This window comes from Exophiala bonariae, assembly GCF_035927105.1.
Source record: "Exophiala bonariae strain CCFEE 5792 chromosome Unknown scaffold_9, whole genome shotgun sequence".
NCBI classification, from domain to species: domain Eukaryota; kingdom Fungi; phylum Ascomycota; class Eurotiomycetes; order Chaetothyriales; family Herpotrichiellaceae; genus Exophiala; species Exophiala bonariae.
In genome coordinates, this window is record NW_027042484.1 from 457269 (window position 1) to 476538 (window position 19270).

A 19270-nucleotide genomic window follows, 5' to 3' on the forward strand; every position below is an offset into this window, starting at 1 on the left:
CACACAATCGGTCACACTCCCTGACGAGCACGTGAGATTTCGACTCGGATTAAAGTTATGGCGATTCCGGACACGGACATCGAAGTTTGGCGCAAAAAGACCCCAACCAGTGATCGCCATGGACCACGTACAATTGCCCACCCAAACAGCAATGCAAACATCTACATCATGAATTTGGCACTGATAGATCCGTTCCAATTAGCACAGGACTCTCCAGATGCTCTGACCAATGATCTAAGTAAGTACAGGAGCAAGAAAGCCTGCTAGCCACTCACCTGTTTTTGGTTCGGAAATTGACATAACAAAACGCAGGATCCGGTCATGCCACCTTTCTCAGATTCAGTCGGAAAGGTGACTACCTCGCCTCGGGAAGAGTTGATGGCAAGGTCGTTATCTGGTATGTGCGACGTGTTTCCGTGGATGATGAGCTCACGAAACTACTTTCTCCCAATTCCTGCTGGATGCTTGCTTACCACGCTTGGCAGGGATATGGAGACCTTTGGTGTTGGGATGAAGCTACAAGGTCACTGGAAGCAAGTCCAAGGACTGAGGTAGGCCCTCTCGAAGTTCAGCCGTTGGTGGGACCAAATCAAAGTCTAATCAAAAGCCTTCAGCTGGTCAAGAGATGGCAGATACGTACTTTCATCATCTCAGGACTGTCGAGCATTCCTCTGGGATCTGCAGACTCAAGAGCGCATCCGCATCGTCAAGTTTGAAGCTCCGATCTACATGGCAGAACTTCATCCTTACAATCGCAATCTTTTCGTCGCCTGCTTGTTCGAAAATCTTCCTCATCTTGTCGATATCACCAATCCAATCCCTGTCAAATACATCCTACCGACAACACCACTCAGTGACAGCATTCCACGATCTGAGAACAAGCAATCAACCACTGCCGCGGTTTTCTCCATCCTCGGCAACCACATCATCACTGGGACTTCCAAAGGCTGGATCAACATTATTGAGACGGAAACTCGGAAGATCATCCACTCTACCAAAATCGCTTCTGGTCTCATTTCTCTTCTGCGGCTTTCGGCGAATGGCCGCCAGCTTCTGGTGAATTGTACCGATCGTATCATTCGCACCATCAACCTCCCAGATCTCTCACTCCTCACCCCAACGGACGCACTACCTTATGAGTCTACGGGTGAAGACGATCAACCAGACCCAGCCACCCTTGCCGAAAACATTGTTTTGACTGTCGAGCACAAGTTTCAAGATTTGGTAAACCGCCTGCGTTGGAATCATACAGCTTTCAGCCATTCTTCGGCTACTGGCTTTGCTGACTACGTCACTGCATCGACTTATATGAAGAAAGACATCTACATCTGGGAATTGCGGACTAACTCTCTGCTCCGGATTCTAGAAAATCGAGAAGAGCCTGCGATCATCGAGTGGCATCCGTCTCGTCCACTTCTCGCTTGTACCAGCATTGAAACCGGCAGTATCCAAATCTGGGGCATTGAACCACAGCAGAAGTGGTCGGCCTTGGCCCCTGACTTTACCGAGCTGACCGAGAATGTCGAGTATATCGAACGCGAAGACGAGTTTGATACCTACCCACAGGAAGAGCACCAAAAGAGGCGATTGGATCGTGAAGACGAAGACGTGGACATTCTGACCGTGGAGAAGAAGATGGGAGAAGAAGAGAGCTTCGTACTGCCAATCTTGTTCAACGTCGAAGATAGTGATGATGATGATCAGGAGCTGATCCGCATGGGTGTGGGTACGATGCGGAAGAAAGACATCAATGAAGGCAAAGAGTACGAGAACGATGCCGATGAGCTCGCAAAGAACGTCCGAAAGCGCAAGGCGTAAGTTGCACTCCTTGATGCAGGCTACATGTTTCGATGCTTCAAAGCCACTGTATTAGTATTTTGCAATATCTCTCCAGGGACAGATGTTGCTGCTACGCCAGGCTTGCACCTGGTCATTAATGATTGATGAGACATTGGCACCAGAGCCTACTAGGAGGATTGTTCTGGTGAACTCAAAAGAACCATAGGAGGCCCTCGTAGTTCATGTGATATTCATTGCCCACCAAAGACTGTTAATGCCTGGTGTTGCTGGAGGCATTCGAATTACATGGTCACAGGCAATCTGTCGTCAGTGATCATGAGGTTCGAATACGAAAACCCGATGCAAAAGAACGTCGATAATGAAAAAGGAGTCAGGGGTTCATTCGTACTCGTAACACCATGAGGGATTTGGGTCCTTTTGGCCGATGTGCCGGGAAAGTCCCGAGTCTTTGTCTTGACGTGTTAGTACTTCGTAGGAGACTAGCAGTCACTAGTGGTACTCTAGCGGCGAGCTGATTCTTGGCGATCGGATAGTTTCTCCATTTCCCGGGCTGCGTCCAGTATTTTGCGGAATCCAATCGTTCTCGATACGAGGTCATGGCAGAGAATATGTCAAAGGAGGATTAGTGGGTTTGCAAAACGCCTTTCTGCCCTGGTCTTGTATTAGGGACATATCGTCGTCAGGGCCTTCTCTTGTTCGGGCACTCTCGGCCAAAATCTCCAATTCACTCCATGGTTGAATAGTTGTCCCTACTTTTTCTCATTTTCCCACTCATCATTATTGTCCTGGCTTCAATGATCACTACCACAAATTGAGTCTTGATTGACTTGACATAATGACCTCCATTGATGATCTCTTTCGAAAACCAAACGCTGCTCCCAAGCGCAAACTTGAAGATCCTACCGCGTCCTTCACTGACTCTCTCTCCAACAAATCCTCCAAATTGACCAATGGTTCCTCCCCGCGCGGCGCTACAAATGGCAACGGCAATGGAACCCAGGAAGCCATTTCCACCAACGGCTCTGCAGCCAAGACTGCATTTGTTCAAGACGAAGAGCCCGACGATGAGAATGATCTCGAAGCCGGCCCCTCTCTGCCCCCGGAAGACGCGGAAGAAGAAGTTGGGGACGATGAAGAGGGCCGTTTCTTTGGCGGCGGAGTGACTCAAGAAGAACGCGAAGTGATGGATTACATTGAGAGAAACGAAGAAGGCCAGGCGGAAGAGAAGTTCGATTCCCCTTGGCTGCGTCGTACCGCGATCAACTTTGAGCGAAAGATCAATAAGAACGCCGAACTGCGCGCAAAATTCGAGGGTGATCCTCTCAAATTCGTCGCCAGTGAAGCCGACCTCGATACTGAAATCAAAGGATTGAGTCTACTCAGCGAACACGGTGAACTCTATGAAGAGTTCGTCAAGATGGGCTGCGCCAACAGTTTGATTGGTTTGTTGGCGCATGAAAACACAGACATTGCCATTGGAGTCTCGGAACTACTTGCCGAACTCACCGACGAAGATTCCACCACAACTGAAGAGCAGTGGCAGACGTTGGTCAAAGCAATGATCCAAAGTGACGTTGTTGGACTATTGACCAGCAATCTTACGCGTCTGGATGAGGCCAATGAGACCGACAGGTCTGGTATTTACCACATTTTGAATGTGTTTGAAAACATTCTCTCGGAAACGAAGAATATGGAGATCGTTGGTTCTAACGACAACCTTATCAATTGGCTATTGATGAGGATCAAAAAGATTGATGTCAACGCCAGGGGGAAAGTTGGACAAAACCGACAGTATGCTGCCGAAATTCTCGCCATTCTGCTGCAATCTAGTCGTCCTAATCGAGACCGCTTCGCCATCAAAGAAGGCGTTGACGCTCTACTTGAACTACTCAGCATCTATCGCAAGAGAGATCCCGAAAAAGAATCCGACGAAGAGGAATTCGCGGAGAATCTCTTCGACTGCTTAGCCAGCGTGGTGGAAGAACGATTAGGCGGTCAAAAATTCATCGAGGGCGAAGGCGTCGAACTTTGTCTAATCATGATCAGGGAAGGACGACTGGCAAAGTTGCGGGCTCTGCGGGTTCTTGATCACGCCATGAGCGGCGGCAACGCCCCGCCTGTTTGTGCACGACTGGTCAACGCCGCAGGGCTGAAAACGATATTCGGCCTTCTCATGAAAGGAAAGAGAGCTGAGCGAAGTCTCATCGAACATCTGATCGGTATGCTCGCCAGTCTGCTGAGGTACTTACCGGGCGGCTCAGCCGTCAGAATTCGCGCTCTTGCCAAATTCGTGGAGAAGGACTACGAAAAACTCCTGAAATTGGTGGAATTACGACGCGAATACAAAACGAGATTAATCAAGGTTGACGCTCAAATACAGAAGGAACGTGAAGATCTCAGTCCGAGCCAGATAGAGGACCGAGAGGATGAATGGCTGTCTCGCCGACTCGACGCGGGATTGTTCTCCCTTCAGTCCATAGAGCTGATCTTGAGCTGGATGGTTGCAGAGGACAATGGTGCACGGCAGACCATTGCAGTGCTACTGGGTGAGGACGGCCTCAAGATCCTTGAGCGTAGCCTCAGAGATCAGTTGATCGGCATGGATCCTGGTCAGAGTGATGAGGCCAAGGCGACGGAAGAAATGCTCGAGGCTTTGATCTCTTGCGTGGAGCAATAGACGGTGCCGATATGGGTTTGGATTGACTGGAAGTCTAATGACAGGGTTGTGCATTCAAGACAATAGGTTGTTTTGAGGGGAGGGTGGGACTTGATATACGTATTTGTGATACCCATTTTATGTACACGTGGACACGGTATTGTTTATCAGAAACGAGTCTTTTTTTTCTTTCTAAATCAAAACCTCATCTCGTCTCCCCAAGATGGTCATTTTCGGATTAAGTGTTCTTCATAACTAATCTATAACGTTGTCTTCGAAACGGGGGATCGCACTGTTGACTTCTTTGAGCTAAAAGCAGCGTCGGTCGTCCACCATAATGGCGGCAGGATTTAACTCACTAAAGCATTCCTAGCGTCCTCTGCTGAGGCAGCAAGTATCACGTGTATTGCCAAGAGATCCTTCCTGCGCCTGCGGCTGCCATTTGGACCTGTCGCGCCTCTCTCCCTTGCGATTCAAAGAAAGTTCCCGCGCAGGCCAAAGTTCAGGTGAACTTCCTTTCCGCCTTCACATCTTCAAACGCGAATATCATCCACCCGGACGCACAAATACGTCTGCGCGATACTGTGGCTTCGTTCACTCTCAGTCACTCTGTGAGTGTCTGTGCCTGTAGGATTCTGAACTCTTGACTGATAATTCAGTGCCTGCAAAGGTGACGAGCGCGAGAACCCTTCCACCGCCACAACAGAGCAACCAGATCACTCTGCCGACCCTCTCCTTCCCCATTTCCTGCGCTTCCTTGTAATCAGCCGCCCATCATGGCGGACTACGAAGACCAGAAGTACGATGTAAATGGCTACTACGGCGAGAATGGAGAGGACGGAGAAGGCGATTACGAGCAGGAAGACATCACATCCGAAGACTGTTGGAAGGTCATCAATTCCTTCTTCGACACAAAAAACTTGGCTTCCTTACAGATTGACTCTTTCAACCACTTTATGCGAGCGTCCATGCAAGATCTAGTCAACGAGAAAGGTGGCATAATACTCGATCATGCACAGAACATTGAAGAATCGGATCCCAATCCCATCGTAATCAAGCGACATGAAGTCAAATTCGGAAAAGTCACATTGAGCAAGCCCAACATGGTCGAAGGCGATGGTGTGACTACAGATTGCATGCCTCATGAAGCAAGACTTCGAAGTTTGACCTATGCCAGTCCTGCTTTTGTCAAGATGACTAGAAGAACATATCTCGCCAAAGAGCATCCTTGGGATGACCAGACCGATGACATGGGAGTGGTCAAGGATGATGGAAGTACACTCTACTGGAGAGAAAGCTCTGAGGAGGACGACTTTGACGCCGAGCGGGAAGTCTACATTGGCAAGATCCCTATCATGGTCAGAAGTATGACCTGCCATCTTATGAGTGAGAAGTTCCAGAGCGAAAAGGATTTGTTTGCATGGGGCGAGTGCCCTTACGACTCGGGTGGCTATTTCATTATTAATGGTAGCGAGAAAGTTCTCATCGCCCAAGAGAGAAGTGCTGGCAACATAGTCCAGGTGTTCCAGAAGGCCTTACCGTCTCCCTTTACTCACCTCGCAGAAATTCGATCTGTCATCGACCGAGGAGCTCGAATGATGTCTCAAGCCACAGTGAAACTTTTCCGTCGACAGGATGGTCCCGATGGCACCAAGATTGACAATCCCATCCGAGTCCAACTTCCTTACGTCAAACAAGATATTCCCCTTGTCATCGTTTTCCGTGCTCTTGACATCGTTTCAGATGCAGATATTTTGGAGAAGATCTGCTTCGATCAGAGCGATAAGGAGATGATTGATATGCTGATGGGATCTTTGCAGGAAGGTCAACCCATCCAAGGTGCTGAACTTGCAAGAGACTACATCGCTCGACGAGGAAATGTACCAACTTTGAAGAGTCATGAACGTCAAAAGCATGCTATGGACATCTTGACGAAAGAATTTCTTCCACACATTGGTCAAAACAGTGATGCCACCGCCCGAAAGGCTTTCTTCCTGGGATATATGGTCAACAGATTATTGAAAGCTGCGCTAGGACGTGCAGAGCCCGATGATCGAGATCATTTGGGAAAGAAGAGAATTGATCTTGCTGGTCCTTTGATGACCAATCTTTTCCGACAGCAATTTGATAAAGCCACCAAAGATTTCTACCGCTACATGCAGAAACGTGTTGAAGCTGGCCAACCAATAAACATCATGGCTGGCTTCAAGCATCCAATCGTCACCCAGGGTTTGAAATACTCGCTTGCCACCGGCAACTGGGGAGATCAGAAGAAGTTGGACAAAGCAAAAGCTGGTGTGTCACAGGTCTTGAACAGATATACATTTGCGTCGACCTTGTCACATCTTCGAAGAACGAACGCTCCAATTGGTCGAGAAGGAAAAATTGCAAAGCCACGACAACTGCATAATACACACTGGGGCTACGTGTGTCCGGCAGAGACCCCCGAAGGTCAAGCTTGTGGTCTGGTCAAAAATCTGTCTCTGATGTCAATGGTCACCAATTCTTACGAGACTCAACCCCTGCTCAAATATATCATGCAAAAGGCTGTCGAACCCCTGGAAGATTGGGAGCCTCGCCTCAATCCACAAGCAACCAAAGTTTTCGTGGATGGTGTATGGTACGGTGTGATCCTTCGAGAGCCCAAACACTTGGTTGATGATCTCCGCAAACTTCGACGTAAGGGCATTTTTGATCCGCATGTCAGTCTTATTTGGGACATTCGAGACAAGGAATTCAAAGTCTCGGGTGATGCTGGAAGACTCGTGCGACCTTTGTTTGTTGTTGAAAACGATCCTTCATCTGACAACCGGGGTAACTTGGTACTCAACAAGGAGCATATTTCCAAACTCGACAATACCACATATTTGCGAGAAGGTGGTTACAAATTCAACGACGAAGTGAAACCGTATGGTTGGGCAGATCTTCTTTCCGCCGGCGTCATTGAATATATGGATGCCGAGGAAGAAGAAACTGCCATGATTATTATGACACCTGAAGCTCTGGCAGATTCCAAGGCTAGATCATTGGGAATGGTGATCGAGCAAGAAACCGACCCGCTCAGACGAAACGACCCCCTACTGAACCCATATTCACATACCTTTACTCATTGCGAACTTCATCCAAGCATGATTTTGGGAGTATGCGCAAGCATCATTCCATTCCCTGATCATAATCAGTCGCCTCGTAACACCTACCAATCTGCTATGGGTAAGCAAGCAATGGGCATCTTCCTTACCAACTTTGACCAACGCATGGAGACCATGGCCAACATTCTCTACTATCCTCAAAAGCCCCTTGCGAGAACCATGGCAATGGATTATCTCAAATTCAGAGAACTTCCAGCTGGTCAAAATGCCATTGTCGCAATTGCCTGCTACTCTGGCTACAACCAAGAAGATTCTGTCATCATGAACCAGAGCTCTATTGATCGCGGACTTTTCCGATCATTATTCTACCGTGCTTACTCGGACCAAGAGAAGGCCATTGGACATTCAACTATGGAGAAGTTTGAGAAACCGAATCGAGCCGATACCCTTCGAATGAAGCAGGGTACCTACGACAAACTTGATGAAGACGGCCTTGTTGAACCTGGCACCCGGTTACGTGGTGAGGACATTATTATGGGCAAGACTGCACCCATGGCACCCGACGCGGAAGAACTTGGTCAACGACAGAAGCAACACATCAAGCGAGATGTATCAACTCCTCTCAGATCAACAGAATCTGGAGTCGTTGATCAAGTCATGTTGACAACCACTGCCGAAGGTAATCGATTCACCAAAGTGCGTGTCAGAACCACCAAAGTTCCTCAAATTGGAGATAAATTTGCATCTCGCCACGGTCAAAAGGGTACTATTGGCATAACATATCGTCATGAAGACATGCCTTTTACAAGAGAAGGTGTTGTCCCGGACATCATCATCAATCCTCATGCCATTCCTTCGCGAATGACAATTGCTCATTTGATTGAATGTCAACTGTCCAAAGTCGCATCTTTACGTGGAGACGAAGGTGATGCAACACCATTTACCAAGGTCACAGTGACTCAAGTGTCAGATCTCCTCAGACGAATGGGTTACCACTCTCGTGGGTTTGAGGTCATGTACAATGGTCACACAGGCAGAAAACTCGTCGCTCAAGTCTTCCTTGGCCCGACATATTACCAGAGACTTCGTCATATGGTGGACGACAAGATCCACTCTCGCGCTCGTGGTCCTGTTCAAATTCTTACCAGACAGCCGGTCGAAGGTCGTGCCCGTAATGGTGGTTTGCGGTTCGGTGAAATGGAACGTGATTGCATGATTGCTCATGGAGCAAGTTCATTCCTAAAGGAAAGACTTTTCGATGTTTCAGATCCGTTCAGAGTTCACGTCTGCGACATTTGTGGGTTGATGACAGTTATTGCTAAATTGAAGAAGAACATTTTCGAGTGCAAGAATTGCAACAACAAGAACAAGATCAGTCAAATCCACCTGCCTTATGCAGCGAAATTGCTGTTCCAGGAACTGTGGAGCATGAACATTGCAGCCAGACTGTACACAAAGCGAAGTCGTTAGGAACAACTAGCTGAGGAGAAGGCTTTGCAGGCACGAAGAGAACAATTCCCGACCATGGAAGATGCCACTGAGGGTCCTGAAAATGATGGCCGGAGGGGTTGAGCATGCAATATCTGAGCAGAGCTTTGGCAATGCATCAGATACTTTGCAGTATTGCTTTTTTTAATTGTCCGGCAAGTACTATGTGTTTCATGACCTGCTTCCGCAAACTTTCATGCTTCGCAATCACAGGGGTGATAGATGAAGCATGGCATGAACTTGTACCACCAATCAAAAATGCACTCGACGGCGAAAGGGGGGTCTGAGGGAGTTTCACTACTATGACACATGAGCGCAATGGCCCAAGCTGAGAATTGGTGCTTCAGTCAGTTGGTCAAAACAAAACAGACCGAGCATAGTCGGGGCAGCATAATACGGCTTGGAATTACCTTTTATTATCGGTCCTTTGTATTAGACCCATAGCATTGACTGGCAGACTCTCGTAGTCGCTGAATCAAAGACTGAAGTATGCTACGATAGTTTAGTGCCTGCCCGTCGGATTTTCGTCCTTGTTCCAGACACCATGGACAGCGCGATAGCTTCGAGAATGTCATGGAAATCTAAACATATCATTGTTGACGGAGACGTAGCTCAAGATCAAGTCTGGAAAAGAAGCCTTTAGTGAGAGTAGATTTCGCTTAATTGTGGAAGCCGCTTCCAGGTCCCCAACAGAGGGTAAGGCAGTCTGCATGATACTGATGTTCACCCAGCATCCTAGTTATCTCCATTGATTCTATAGATTGCACCATCCCTTTTATTTTAAACACTCTCAATTGTTCTGCGTAGAGCCTGGATTACGCTTTCAGAAGCCGATTGTGTTGGGTTCGTATCCAAACATATGTATCAACACGATTGAGGTTAAATATCGGCCCGCCTTACAATAATCCGGGCTTTTGGCAGTGGAGTAAGAACCCAAGAAAAGAAGGATATTGCCAGTATACATCTTAGATATGTCACCGTTGATGATGGTTCATCTTTGGAGATCGGTGCTTTCTCAAGGGTGACCTTACTCTGCGATCTTCTCTGTTGAACCGGAGGGCTTGGATTCGGTCAAACAGGGGCTCTTCGCTAAGCATAGAAGTCTGGGACTTCAGCGCCGATCCACGTGTCTTCCTTTTCCACAAAGTAGATTCCTGGCTTCTCTATAGAATACAGAAGAAAATTAAGCGTATTCATTCAATATGTGGTGCTCTTTCATGTTAAAAGATGTCATGCTATGGATGCACTCACTCGCATTAATATCCAGGATTTCCGAAAATCATAACAATATTGTCAATCGAAAACAGAACCCGTTGTGATGAACAAAACGAACTACTCATTTCCTATTCACTTCCATGACATGGCATCGTCCGCTATCCTCACTCGATTACTGTTACTGTCTGTCCAATTTGTCTGTGTCTGCATCCATGTCATGTTGCAGTCAACCCTCATGGAATTCACTCTCAAGACAAAGGCGCAGGTCCGCCCGCCTCCTGCTGAGCCTCCTTGGCCTCCGCCTTCTCGAGAATCTTGTGGCCGACCGTGTCATGAGCTTGTAGGCGTGCCGCCGCTGCAGGGTCTTTGGCCGGGTCGTAGGGCAGGCCGGTCACGTCGTCGATCGGGAGATTATTGCCTGTCGTGCCAGTGCCAGTGGTGGAACCGATTCCTGTGCCACTGCTCGTGCCGTGGGTCGTGGACGTGGGATCGTGGACGCCGCTGTGTGTTCCTGTAGTACCTGTAGTACCTGGTGTTCCCGTAGTGCCGGTGGTTGAAGCCAAAGGATCATCTTTGCTCAGCGGATTATATGACGGCTTGGAGTCGTATGTCTGATTATGGCCGGCCGCAGAGGACCCGGCGAGACCGGCTCCAGCACCAGCGCCGACCGCGCCGACACCAGCGGCGGCGGCAGTGCCGTGGTGCGAGTCGTCTTCCTCGTCTGTACTGTATTCCTCGCTGTCGCCGGTGTCCTTGTTCTTTCTGCGCTTAAAGATGCGGCGGAACAGGCTGGGCTTCTTCTGCTCCGGCGGATCCTTGTGCAGCTTGTTGCGCTCATGCTCGTCGCTCGCGCTCGAGAGCTTGGCTTTGTCGGAGTGGTCGTCGTCGTGGTGCTTGTGCGCTGCGTAAGCGGCACCGCCCGCGCCTACACCGGCGGCGGCACCAGCGGCCTCTTTTTCGCGGCGCTTGCGGTCCTCGGCCTCTTTGTCAAGTTCCTTCTGTTGTTCTTTCTCTTGGTGGGCGACGACCTTCTGGTGCTCCTTCTCTTCTTTCTTGATCTCCTTCTCGTGAGATTTCTCCTGCTTCTCAAGCTTCTTCAGGTCCTTTTCGTGTTGTTTTTCTTCTTTGTGCGCTAGCTTCTCGGCCGCCTTTTGGTCTTTCTCGTATTGCTTCTGGCGCGCGGCTTCTTGCTCCGCAAGGTCTTTCTGTCGGCGCTCTGCATCCTGCTCCGCTTGATGCTTGCTATGCTCATGAGCACCATATGCTCCAGCGGCACCGACCCCGGCTGCGCCTGCGAGAGCAGTGTTGCGGCCTGCATGGCTGTCGTCCTTTGTGGGGTCAGTTCTGGAGTCATCTCTTGTTGATGTAGCTGTTGGTGGGTGGGTGGCTTTCTCGCGAATGGGGAGATGAGTTCCAGTAGCAGTGGATGATTGAGTTTGGCTTTGGTCGGCTTGCCAAGGCTTATCGGCGAATTGTTGAGTGGAATCGCCTTGTCTGTTATGGTGCAAAGCTGAAGCACCAGCCGCTCCTGCTCCAGTACCGAGACCTGTGGCTGCAGCAGTTCTACCGTAACCACTGGACTGGTCATCTCGCTCTGTACTCGAAAGTTGGGAGGTTGGTCCGGAAGATGTCAGTGGCTGGCTTCGAGCAGAGTCGTGCTGGAAACCTGTTCCAGTAGTTTGTGGCAGACCTGACGACGTGGTGTTGTGACTGGCAGAGGGTACGGATGATTGGTTGCCCGAGAAGGCTGACGATGTCGTGGTGTCAGTATTATCACCTCGGTGCTTTCCATATTCATGAGCGCCCAAAGCACCAGCACCAGCTCCAAGACCGGCGGCAGCGGCAGCTTTACCATAGCCAGTAGATTGCTGTTCTGGCTGGGTGTTCGAGGTCTGAGATGTCGGCCCAGTCGAGTACCCAGCACCTGTAGGCTGCGTACTGCCATAGCCTGATGTTCCTTGTGTAGTGCTTGGAATGGAAGATGAACCAAGTCCTTGGCCACTGCTTGGATACGTGGAAGACGACGTTGTCTGGGCAGTGGCTGGAAGAGCAGAAGATGTTGTTCCGCCAATACCATCTCCTCGATCCTTTCCGTATTCATGAGCACCGAGGGCGCCAGCACCAGCTCCAAGGCCTGCAGCTGCAGCTGTTGTACCATATCCACTGGAATGATGTTCTGGTTGTGTGCTTGAAGTTTGGGATGTTGGGCCTGCTGAATAACCAGTTGTGCCTGTAGTCTGACCTCCACTGTAGCCTGATGTTCCTTGAGTAGTGCTTGGGGTCGAAGATGAACCTAGTCCTTGGCCACTGCTTGGGAAGGTGGAGCTTGAGGTCGTTTGTGCAGTACCTGGAAGGGCAGAAGATGCAGTTGTGCCAGTAGTATCTCCTCGATCTTTACCATATTCATGAGCGCCAAGTGCAGCAGCACCTGCACCAACGCCGGCCGCTGCAAGACCTGCATTACGCCCAGTATGGCTGCTTTCTTGGCCTTCAGTGGGTCCACCAATGGTGTAAGACGTAGCTCCGGTGCCATATGGGACATTTGAAGACGATGTCCGGCTGGTGTCGTCTGGCGCACCTCTGGTCCCACCAACAGGAGAATGGATAGGTGATGGTGATCCAGGGCCGGCAGGATAAGCAGTAGTGGGGATGCTCTCTTTGCGATGATGGGATGGTGGAGGTCCTGACTGAGTTGGAGCAGTATATGAATCGGTACCAGTGACAGTTGTGGGCTGCGAAGGAGTATCTTCCACAGCGTGAGATCTGTCATGGCTCGACCTGGATGCTGCAACACCGGCACCAGTGGCAGCACCTCCAAGACCCACAGCACCCAAAATCTTTCCAAGAGTGCCTGATCGATGGGTTTCGGTCGTGGAGGCAGGTTGGCTAGTTGCACCAGAGCCTCCTGTAAGCCCGGTTCCACTACCTGATTGATTGGATTCTGGAACGTCTCGACCAGCCTCATAGTCTACCGGTCTGTTGACTGGTGGAAGGGTAACAGTGTCGTGCGCGGTCTCCTTGGGGAAAGCACCTGGAATGTTTGAAGCTAGAATAGATGGATTAGTTCGGCTGGATTTGAGAGAAATGCTCAAAACTCACTGCTCTGGTCATTGTGCTTGTTAAAAGCGGCAGAGGCGGCAGCTCCGGCGGCACCAGGAGGAACTCCAGAGCCTGAATGCTCACCAGAGGCACTGGTGCCTTGGCCGAAAGTGTGTTCAGGCATCTTGTAGGTGGTTGGATCTCGTGAAGATCGATCAATTATACTTCCAACAGCGTCTCCGTGGCGAAGAGTATGCGAGCTATAGGTCGATGTTTGACCGATAGCGGCTGATCCAGTACTATCGCCTGTCTCGTGGCTAGTAGATGATATTCCTGTTGTTCCTGTACCTGCACCTAAGGCTGTCAGTAAAATCCCTCTTGGTCCTGACCAGACTTACCTGACGGGATCTGGGTGGTAGGCTGGTCCACAAAGCCTCCGGTGTTTCCTCCGGTTGAAGTAGTTGCTTTGGAAAGGTGTGAGCCTTGACCAACACCTCGAGGGGTGGAGGAGGAGTTCTGGAGATCTTGAGTGCCTTCTTTATCTCGTTGACTGGGAATCTAGGTCAGCTTGATTAGTTACATCGATCAAGGTCCGACTTACAACGCGCTCTTGAGTTTGTCCATTTCTCTCCGCAGATTCCTTGACTTTTTGTGCTAAATAGGAAATGATATACAGCTCCCCTGGTCGTGACGATGACGATGCAAGAGAGGCAAAAACCAAGTTATCCAAGGCAGAACATGGGAATTACGGTGAGAAAAGCACTGCTCGAGCTATCCAGCTAGTATCTGATGGCATTTATTTTGTTTGCGTCATAGCTCTTTCACAAGAGCACCAACGCGTGGAGTCCAGGCCAAAGGAGCAAAACGGGTGGATAGTTGGAGAGGCGGGCGTCAAGCCACAAGACGGGTAGAGAAAACATGACCGAGAAGGCCACGAATCAGCCATGAAGATCTAAAGAGGCCCAGGCTGAAATGGAGTAGATTCTTGATGAATGGCTGTGGAAAGGGAGGGGTAAAGGACAAACAGTGGCACCAATTTTGATTAATCTTGAGCCCAGATGATGTACATCGTCATCGTGAACGTCAGAATTGCATCCTTTGGCGACACAAAGTTGTGGGGATTCGCTCGCCTGAGCTGAAGATCTCCACTAGACATTTTGCGGGCTGCACATCATCTCCCCCACCGATGTCGAACATTCGGCAGCTGACCGTGTTGAGATGCGTTTGAATCACACACTTGATACCTGGGAAGAGCAACGGTTTCGAGGCTCACGAATCGTGAATTTTGATGGTGTAACATTGGGGGTCTAGCCCGGCATCTTTTGGGGGGCACAAACCTGTTTGAAGAGCCCGGGGGAGCACTAGTTGCATCCAAGATTTGGATATTCGGTGGAAATGCAAAATAGGATTACCATCGTACATCTAAGGTGACTCAATTTACAGTCAAGTTGGTTGGTGAAACTGTTTGAGACTGGTCGAGCTATCTGCAGGCACAAGATCAAAGCTGGTCGATCACGTGATCTCACGTGAACATAAATTTCAAAGTCACGTGATGCAGGTGATGCACGTCGGTTTGATAGAAGCCGTGGGTTGGGCACCCCGGCCGGGCGAAACGGAAGTCTTTGATGAACCAACGATGAAGTCGTGTCGTAGTATGTCTCGTACGAGGCATTTGAAGTCGTGTGTCTCTGGCGATGGAATAAGAAACGACAAGCTCACAGAAGGAAGATAAGGTAACAAGATCTCTTCACGAAGGGTCTTCAGACTGCCGAGGTACCTGTAAACTAGATGGTGACACAATATCAATAACACGCTTTGAAGAGCAAATGAACATGATGGAATGATTGATATGGCAGTGCGTCGTTACTTGGCTGCATCCATGGTGAGATTGCAATAGGGCCTAGAATCTCCAAGGCTGCAAAGAAGACCAAACGCGGATAGGATAGGCTATCAACATCATTGAGATATCCCATGCATCATGCGCCTGGATAGTTCGGAGTGAGCGTGAAGAGATAAGCGTGCGCAGGTGTCCATAGGCTGAATACCGTAGCGAGCACGCCGCGATATGACCAAACGTGAGAGGCTGGTTTCGTTGGATGATGGCTGAAAGAAAGCGGCTAGTTAGTTAGTACTCCGTACGAGTTAGGCACTACTGGGCAGGGCCCTCGGGGTAGCCACCGGGCTGAAGCCCCCAAGGGCCAAAGGTCACCAGCTAGACTGCCTTGGTCGTGGCGAGTCTCGTGTTGTTGCTTTGGGCATGCAAGGGACAACACCAGGACAGGAAGCTTGGGGATGCCAAACCCAGCCACGCCACGCCTGACCACCAACCACAGGTCACTCAGGCGCTGATCCTGCCAAAGTTAAGGCCGAATAAGCCCTGCCTTGAGTTCTTCTAGAAGGTGACATTTTCCTTCTCGATCGGCGATACCAAGACCACACACGAGACATGGATAACCGGGTCTGGTCTGTTGAGAAACATGGCACGGTCGTGATGATCTGCTTCACTATGAGCAGGTCTAGTTCCCAAAACAGGTGTCTCCGCTGATTTTGGGGATTTCTGGGCTGTAGCTACTGTCCTTAGACACCCGATCAAATAGGTCAGGTGCCATTGTGAGGGGAAAAGAGGCAAGTTGAATCAGGGGGAAATCGAATCCATGTTTGTTTTCTGGAACCTCTGCCAAGTTTCCACCATGTTGCATTGCATTGTAAGCGTGCTCAGAACATCCCCGTTGGCTTTCTGGAAAGTCAGACAAGCCTTTGAGAGATACTCCGAGCGACATACCTACATGTCAATCATGGAGATTTGTTCTGGAAGCTCGGTCTTTCTTTCACATCCATTGTTCCACAATTACGATCGTTCATAGGACGCAGCTGAAGGGATTTCTCAGGGCAGAAAGGCGATGCTCTACATAATAAGCCTGAGCTTGAGCCTGGGGCGGAATACTCGGATAGGGACTTGATCAAATCATGCCAGTTCCCTTCAAGTTTTGCCTCCACCTTTTCTGGTCTTGTCTTCTTCCGTGCTCCTAACTACTACCTTATCGCCATCCCTAAGTGCATCAGCTCATACGAGTATCATACTCGCCCGGAGTACGGAGTAAATCATCAATTAATGCATCCCTCTACAGTGGATGTGCCCGAGGTGGATCAGCAGCCCCAGTGTGCCATTTTTGCCTCTGCAAGTTCAGGCCCATTCCCTTCCCTTCCCTTTCCTTTTCGTTTCCATTTCCATTGAGCGATACCCGCCTGCTCACCCACATCTTTTGACCCGTTGACCATTGACCGACCAGTGACCGGGTTTATTGCGACTACCACCAGTGCTACTCCGTACCGGATGGTACTCCACTGGTCCATTCCCAATTCCATTCGCGTGCTCCGTACCAAGGTCCATTTATTCTTCTTACTTGATACTGCTAGCATCATTCGTAGTCGTCCCTCCCCGTCGTAGTCGTGGACTCGTGGACTCTTCACTCGTCATTTCCCGGACCCAACGGCTAACACTGGGTTAGAGTGATTTGATACTGGACAACAGTGTAGTGTCACCTATCTACCGCCTCGTGGCCACCCTCACGCCAATCTAGCCACCGACCTATCTACTGCTCTTTATCGCTCTCACTTCTCTTCTCAACCTGACTTACCTTTGACTCAAGTGACCTCTGAATCTCTCTCGTCGACATCTGTTTCAATCCTCAACCTCGATGAGCTAAACTAGGAACGGTTCGAAATTCACCCGAGCCCTTGTCATCTTACACCAACTGTACCATCACCGATAAGCGATTTCCCGACCAAATAAACCCCTCTGGCTGCCCGATAGAACATTGTACCATATCTGCCATCTCATCCGACACCAAACCCATGGGATTGAAAACTCTTAGACTCAAATAAACGACAGACTCTGTGCATCTTCATTAAAAACCTCCAGTCTCAAAACCCACCTAGTCTCCCCAACACACATCCTAGTATACACCCCCACACACATATTCACAATGGGACTTCGCGGCAAGCTCCGACAGACGTTCAGTTCGTCATCCAAGAAATCGGCCAGCACGTCGTCGGCGTCGTCGAAGAACAACAAGAACAACAAGAACACCAACAGCACATCCAACACCCCATCAATATACCCGAACGAGACACACTACACGGACCGCACCGACATCGAGTACTACAAGCCGAACGAGATCCCCAAGTCCAAGTACCGGGGGAAAGTGGACCCGGCGCACCAGGCGAGCCTGGGGGCATTCTCACTGTCGGATGCGTTTGCCGCGACGACGCGGCGCGCCAGCCTCGCGCTCAGCGGCACATTCAGCCCCGGGGGAACCAAGAGCCAGAGCCGCGTCCCCAGCCGCGTGCCCAGTCGACGGCCGAGCATGGCCGCCGCCGTGCCCGAGGCCGGCTCGAATCTGAGGATAGAGGAGAGGGCCGGCTCTGGTGGCAGCGAGGCGACACGTGAGAGATCCGAGGACTCGAACAACACGTCGAGCAGCGCTGGTGCTTCTGCTTCGGCCGGTGACGGGCCAGGCAGTGATACTGCGAGCAGTACGTTATGGCGCCCCCTGTGATTTGTTTCCCTCACGATGTGTGTGTGCGTGTGAGGTTTTGTGCTGACAGAATGCCTTCAACAGCGTCCCTCTCAGGCCCGACATCGACCACAGGCACGACAGCGCCGACCACGGCGGTTGCACTGACGCCCATGACGACTCTGACATCCCCATCAAACCCGAAACTCGCGGGCGTCTCGAGTGACGGTGGTCTTGATCTTGACGCCGATGTCGCCCCGTCGACGCTCCTGTCAAAGCAGATCACCGCCCACGATACGCCTTTCACGGCCGAGGAGCTGGAGATGGCCATGACGCGCGCGACCTTCCGCGATCGAGACGGCGTCCTGCATGACGTGCATGTGGCGTGACTCGCCCGCCGGGATGTATGAGAGCTGGCACCTTTCGGCCGGTACAGCGCGATCCAACAAACGCCCGTGGAGGGCTTGATTAATGATCTCGATGACGACGACGACGACGACGATGATGATAAAAAAAGGAGTGTGGCGATTTGGATCTGTGGACATATGTGGCCACGACATCCCGACTCGCTTGCGCATCGACCTTCTTACCTACTTATCTACCTGCCTAATTGTGTACTTCATTCATGACGACGAAATGCTACACAAAGCCTCGTCGCTCGAATTGCACTAAGGGGGGACAAACCACACCCGAACCAAAATGGCATATTTTATTGGAGGTCACCTGGAGTTTAACATGGCATAGCACGGAGGAACGGTCAATACCTGGAGAGGACGGAGCTTTCGAGGTTTGCGAAATCCCGAATGGATTATACAGGTGCATGGGATGGCATGGGGAACTACCTACTTAGGCGAAAACTGGCGTCTTTGACACTCTCTTCTCACTGGTGAGCGGGGCTTGACTTCTGAATGAACAATATGCTCGGCTCGAGGTCCAAGCTCTCCAAAATGAGAGCAGCTTCTAACATGAGCTCGATGGCATCCACCACAACCATACCACTTGACATGTCTGAAGGCTTGAGGAAGCTCAATCAGGAGGTTTTGGAGGCCATTTTATAGGTTGACACAGATTATTCTTGTCTAAGACTACAAGAAAATCCAGTGCTCCAAAATTATACCTGACATTGAGAACTTCGAACCAAACCACCCCTTCCTGTAGTCTTGCAAGCCTGACCACAGGATATGTTGAGATCTGGTATGCCACAATACCAAGCACGATTTCGTCTTTCAACTATTCGATAATGGTCTCGGGTCTGCCTTTAGTGCCCGAAATGCTCACCTGAGAACAGTAAAAGTCCGGCCGAGTAATCAGGATGGAGGCGTGTTATCGATTAAGGCTGTTAGGAAATGGGTGGGTGGGCGTGAGACAGGCTGAACCGAGCTACACTGTGAAGCTTGCTGTTTGTGATCGGTGCTGCATAGTAGTAGGACAGAACCTGGACAGCTTTTTGTGATGTAACTCAAGGG

General features: G+C 50.2%; 5 protein-coding genes across 5 annotated transcripts; 4 read left to right on the forward strand and 1 right to left on the reverse strand.

Annotated features, from left to right (window-relative positions):
- Positions 1-57: 57 nt before the first annotated feature.
- On the forward strand, positions 58-1818 carry LTR84_012994 (uncharacterized protein; the record flags this gene model as incomplete). The annotated part of the gene is made up of 4 exons (XM_064856499.1): positions 58-238; positions 313-397; positions 486-551; positions 615-1818. 4 exons carry the CDS (start codon positions 58-60, stop codon positions 1816-1818), a joined length of 1536 nt encoding a protein of 511 aa, XP_064707675.1.
- An 817-nt stretch (positions 1819-2635) lies between these two features.
- Positions 2636-4477, forward strand: LTR84_012995 (uncharacterized protein; the record flags this gene model as incomplete). The annotated part of the gene is made up of 1 exon (XM_064856500.1): positions 2636-4477. One exon carries the CDS (start codon positions 2636-2638, stop codon positions 4475-4477), a length of 1842 nt encoding a protein of 613 aa, XP_064707676.1.
- Positions 4478-5232: 755 nt separating this feature from the next.
- RPB2 (DNA-directed RNA polymerase II subunit RPB2) lies at positions 5233-9015 on the forward strand (the record flags this gene model as incomplete). The annotated part of the gene is made up of 1 exon (XM_064856501.1): positions 5233-9015. One exon carries the CDS (start codon positions 5233-5235, stop codon positions 9013-9015), a length of 3783 nt encoding a protein of 1260 aa, XP_064707677.1.
- Positions 9016-10496: 1481 nt separating this feature from the next.
- On the reverse strand, positions 10497-13911 carry LTR84_012997 (uncharacterized protein; the record flags this gene model as incomplete). Its single annotated transcript, XM_064856502.1, has 4 exons — positions 10497-13294; positions 13348-13641; positions 13686-13837; positions 13889-13911. 4 exons carry the CDS (start codon positions 13909-13911, stop codon positions 10497-10499), a joined length of 3267 nt encoding a protein of 1088 aa, XP_064707678.1.
- A 3362-nt stretch (positions 13912-17273) lies between these two features.
- On the forward strand, positions 17274-18193 carry LTR84_012998 (uncharacterized protein; the record flags this gene model as incomplete). The annotated part of the gene is made up of 2 exons (XM_064856503.1): positions 17274-17823; positions 17910-18193. The coding sequence occupies 2 exons, from the start codon at positions 17274-17276 to the stop codon at positions 18191-18193; spliced, it is 834 nt and encodes a 277-aa protein (XP_064707679.1).
- Positions 18194-19270: the final 1077 nt, after the last annotated feature.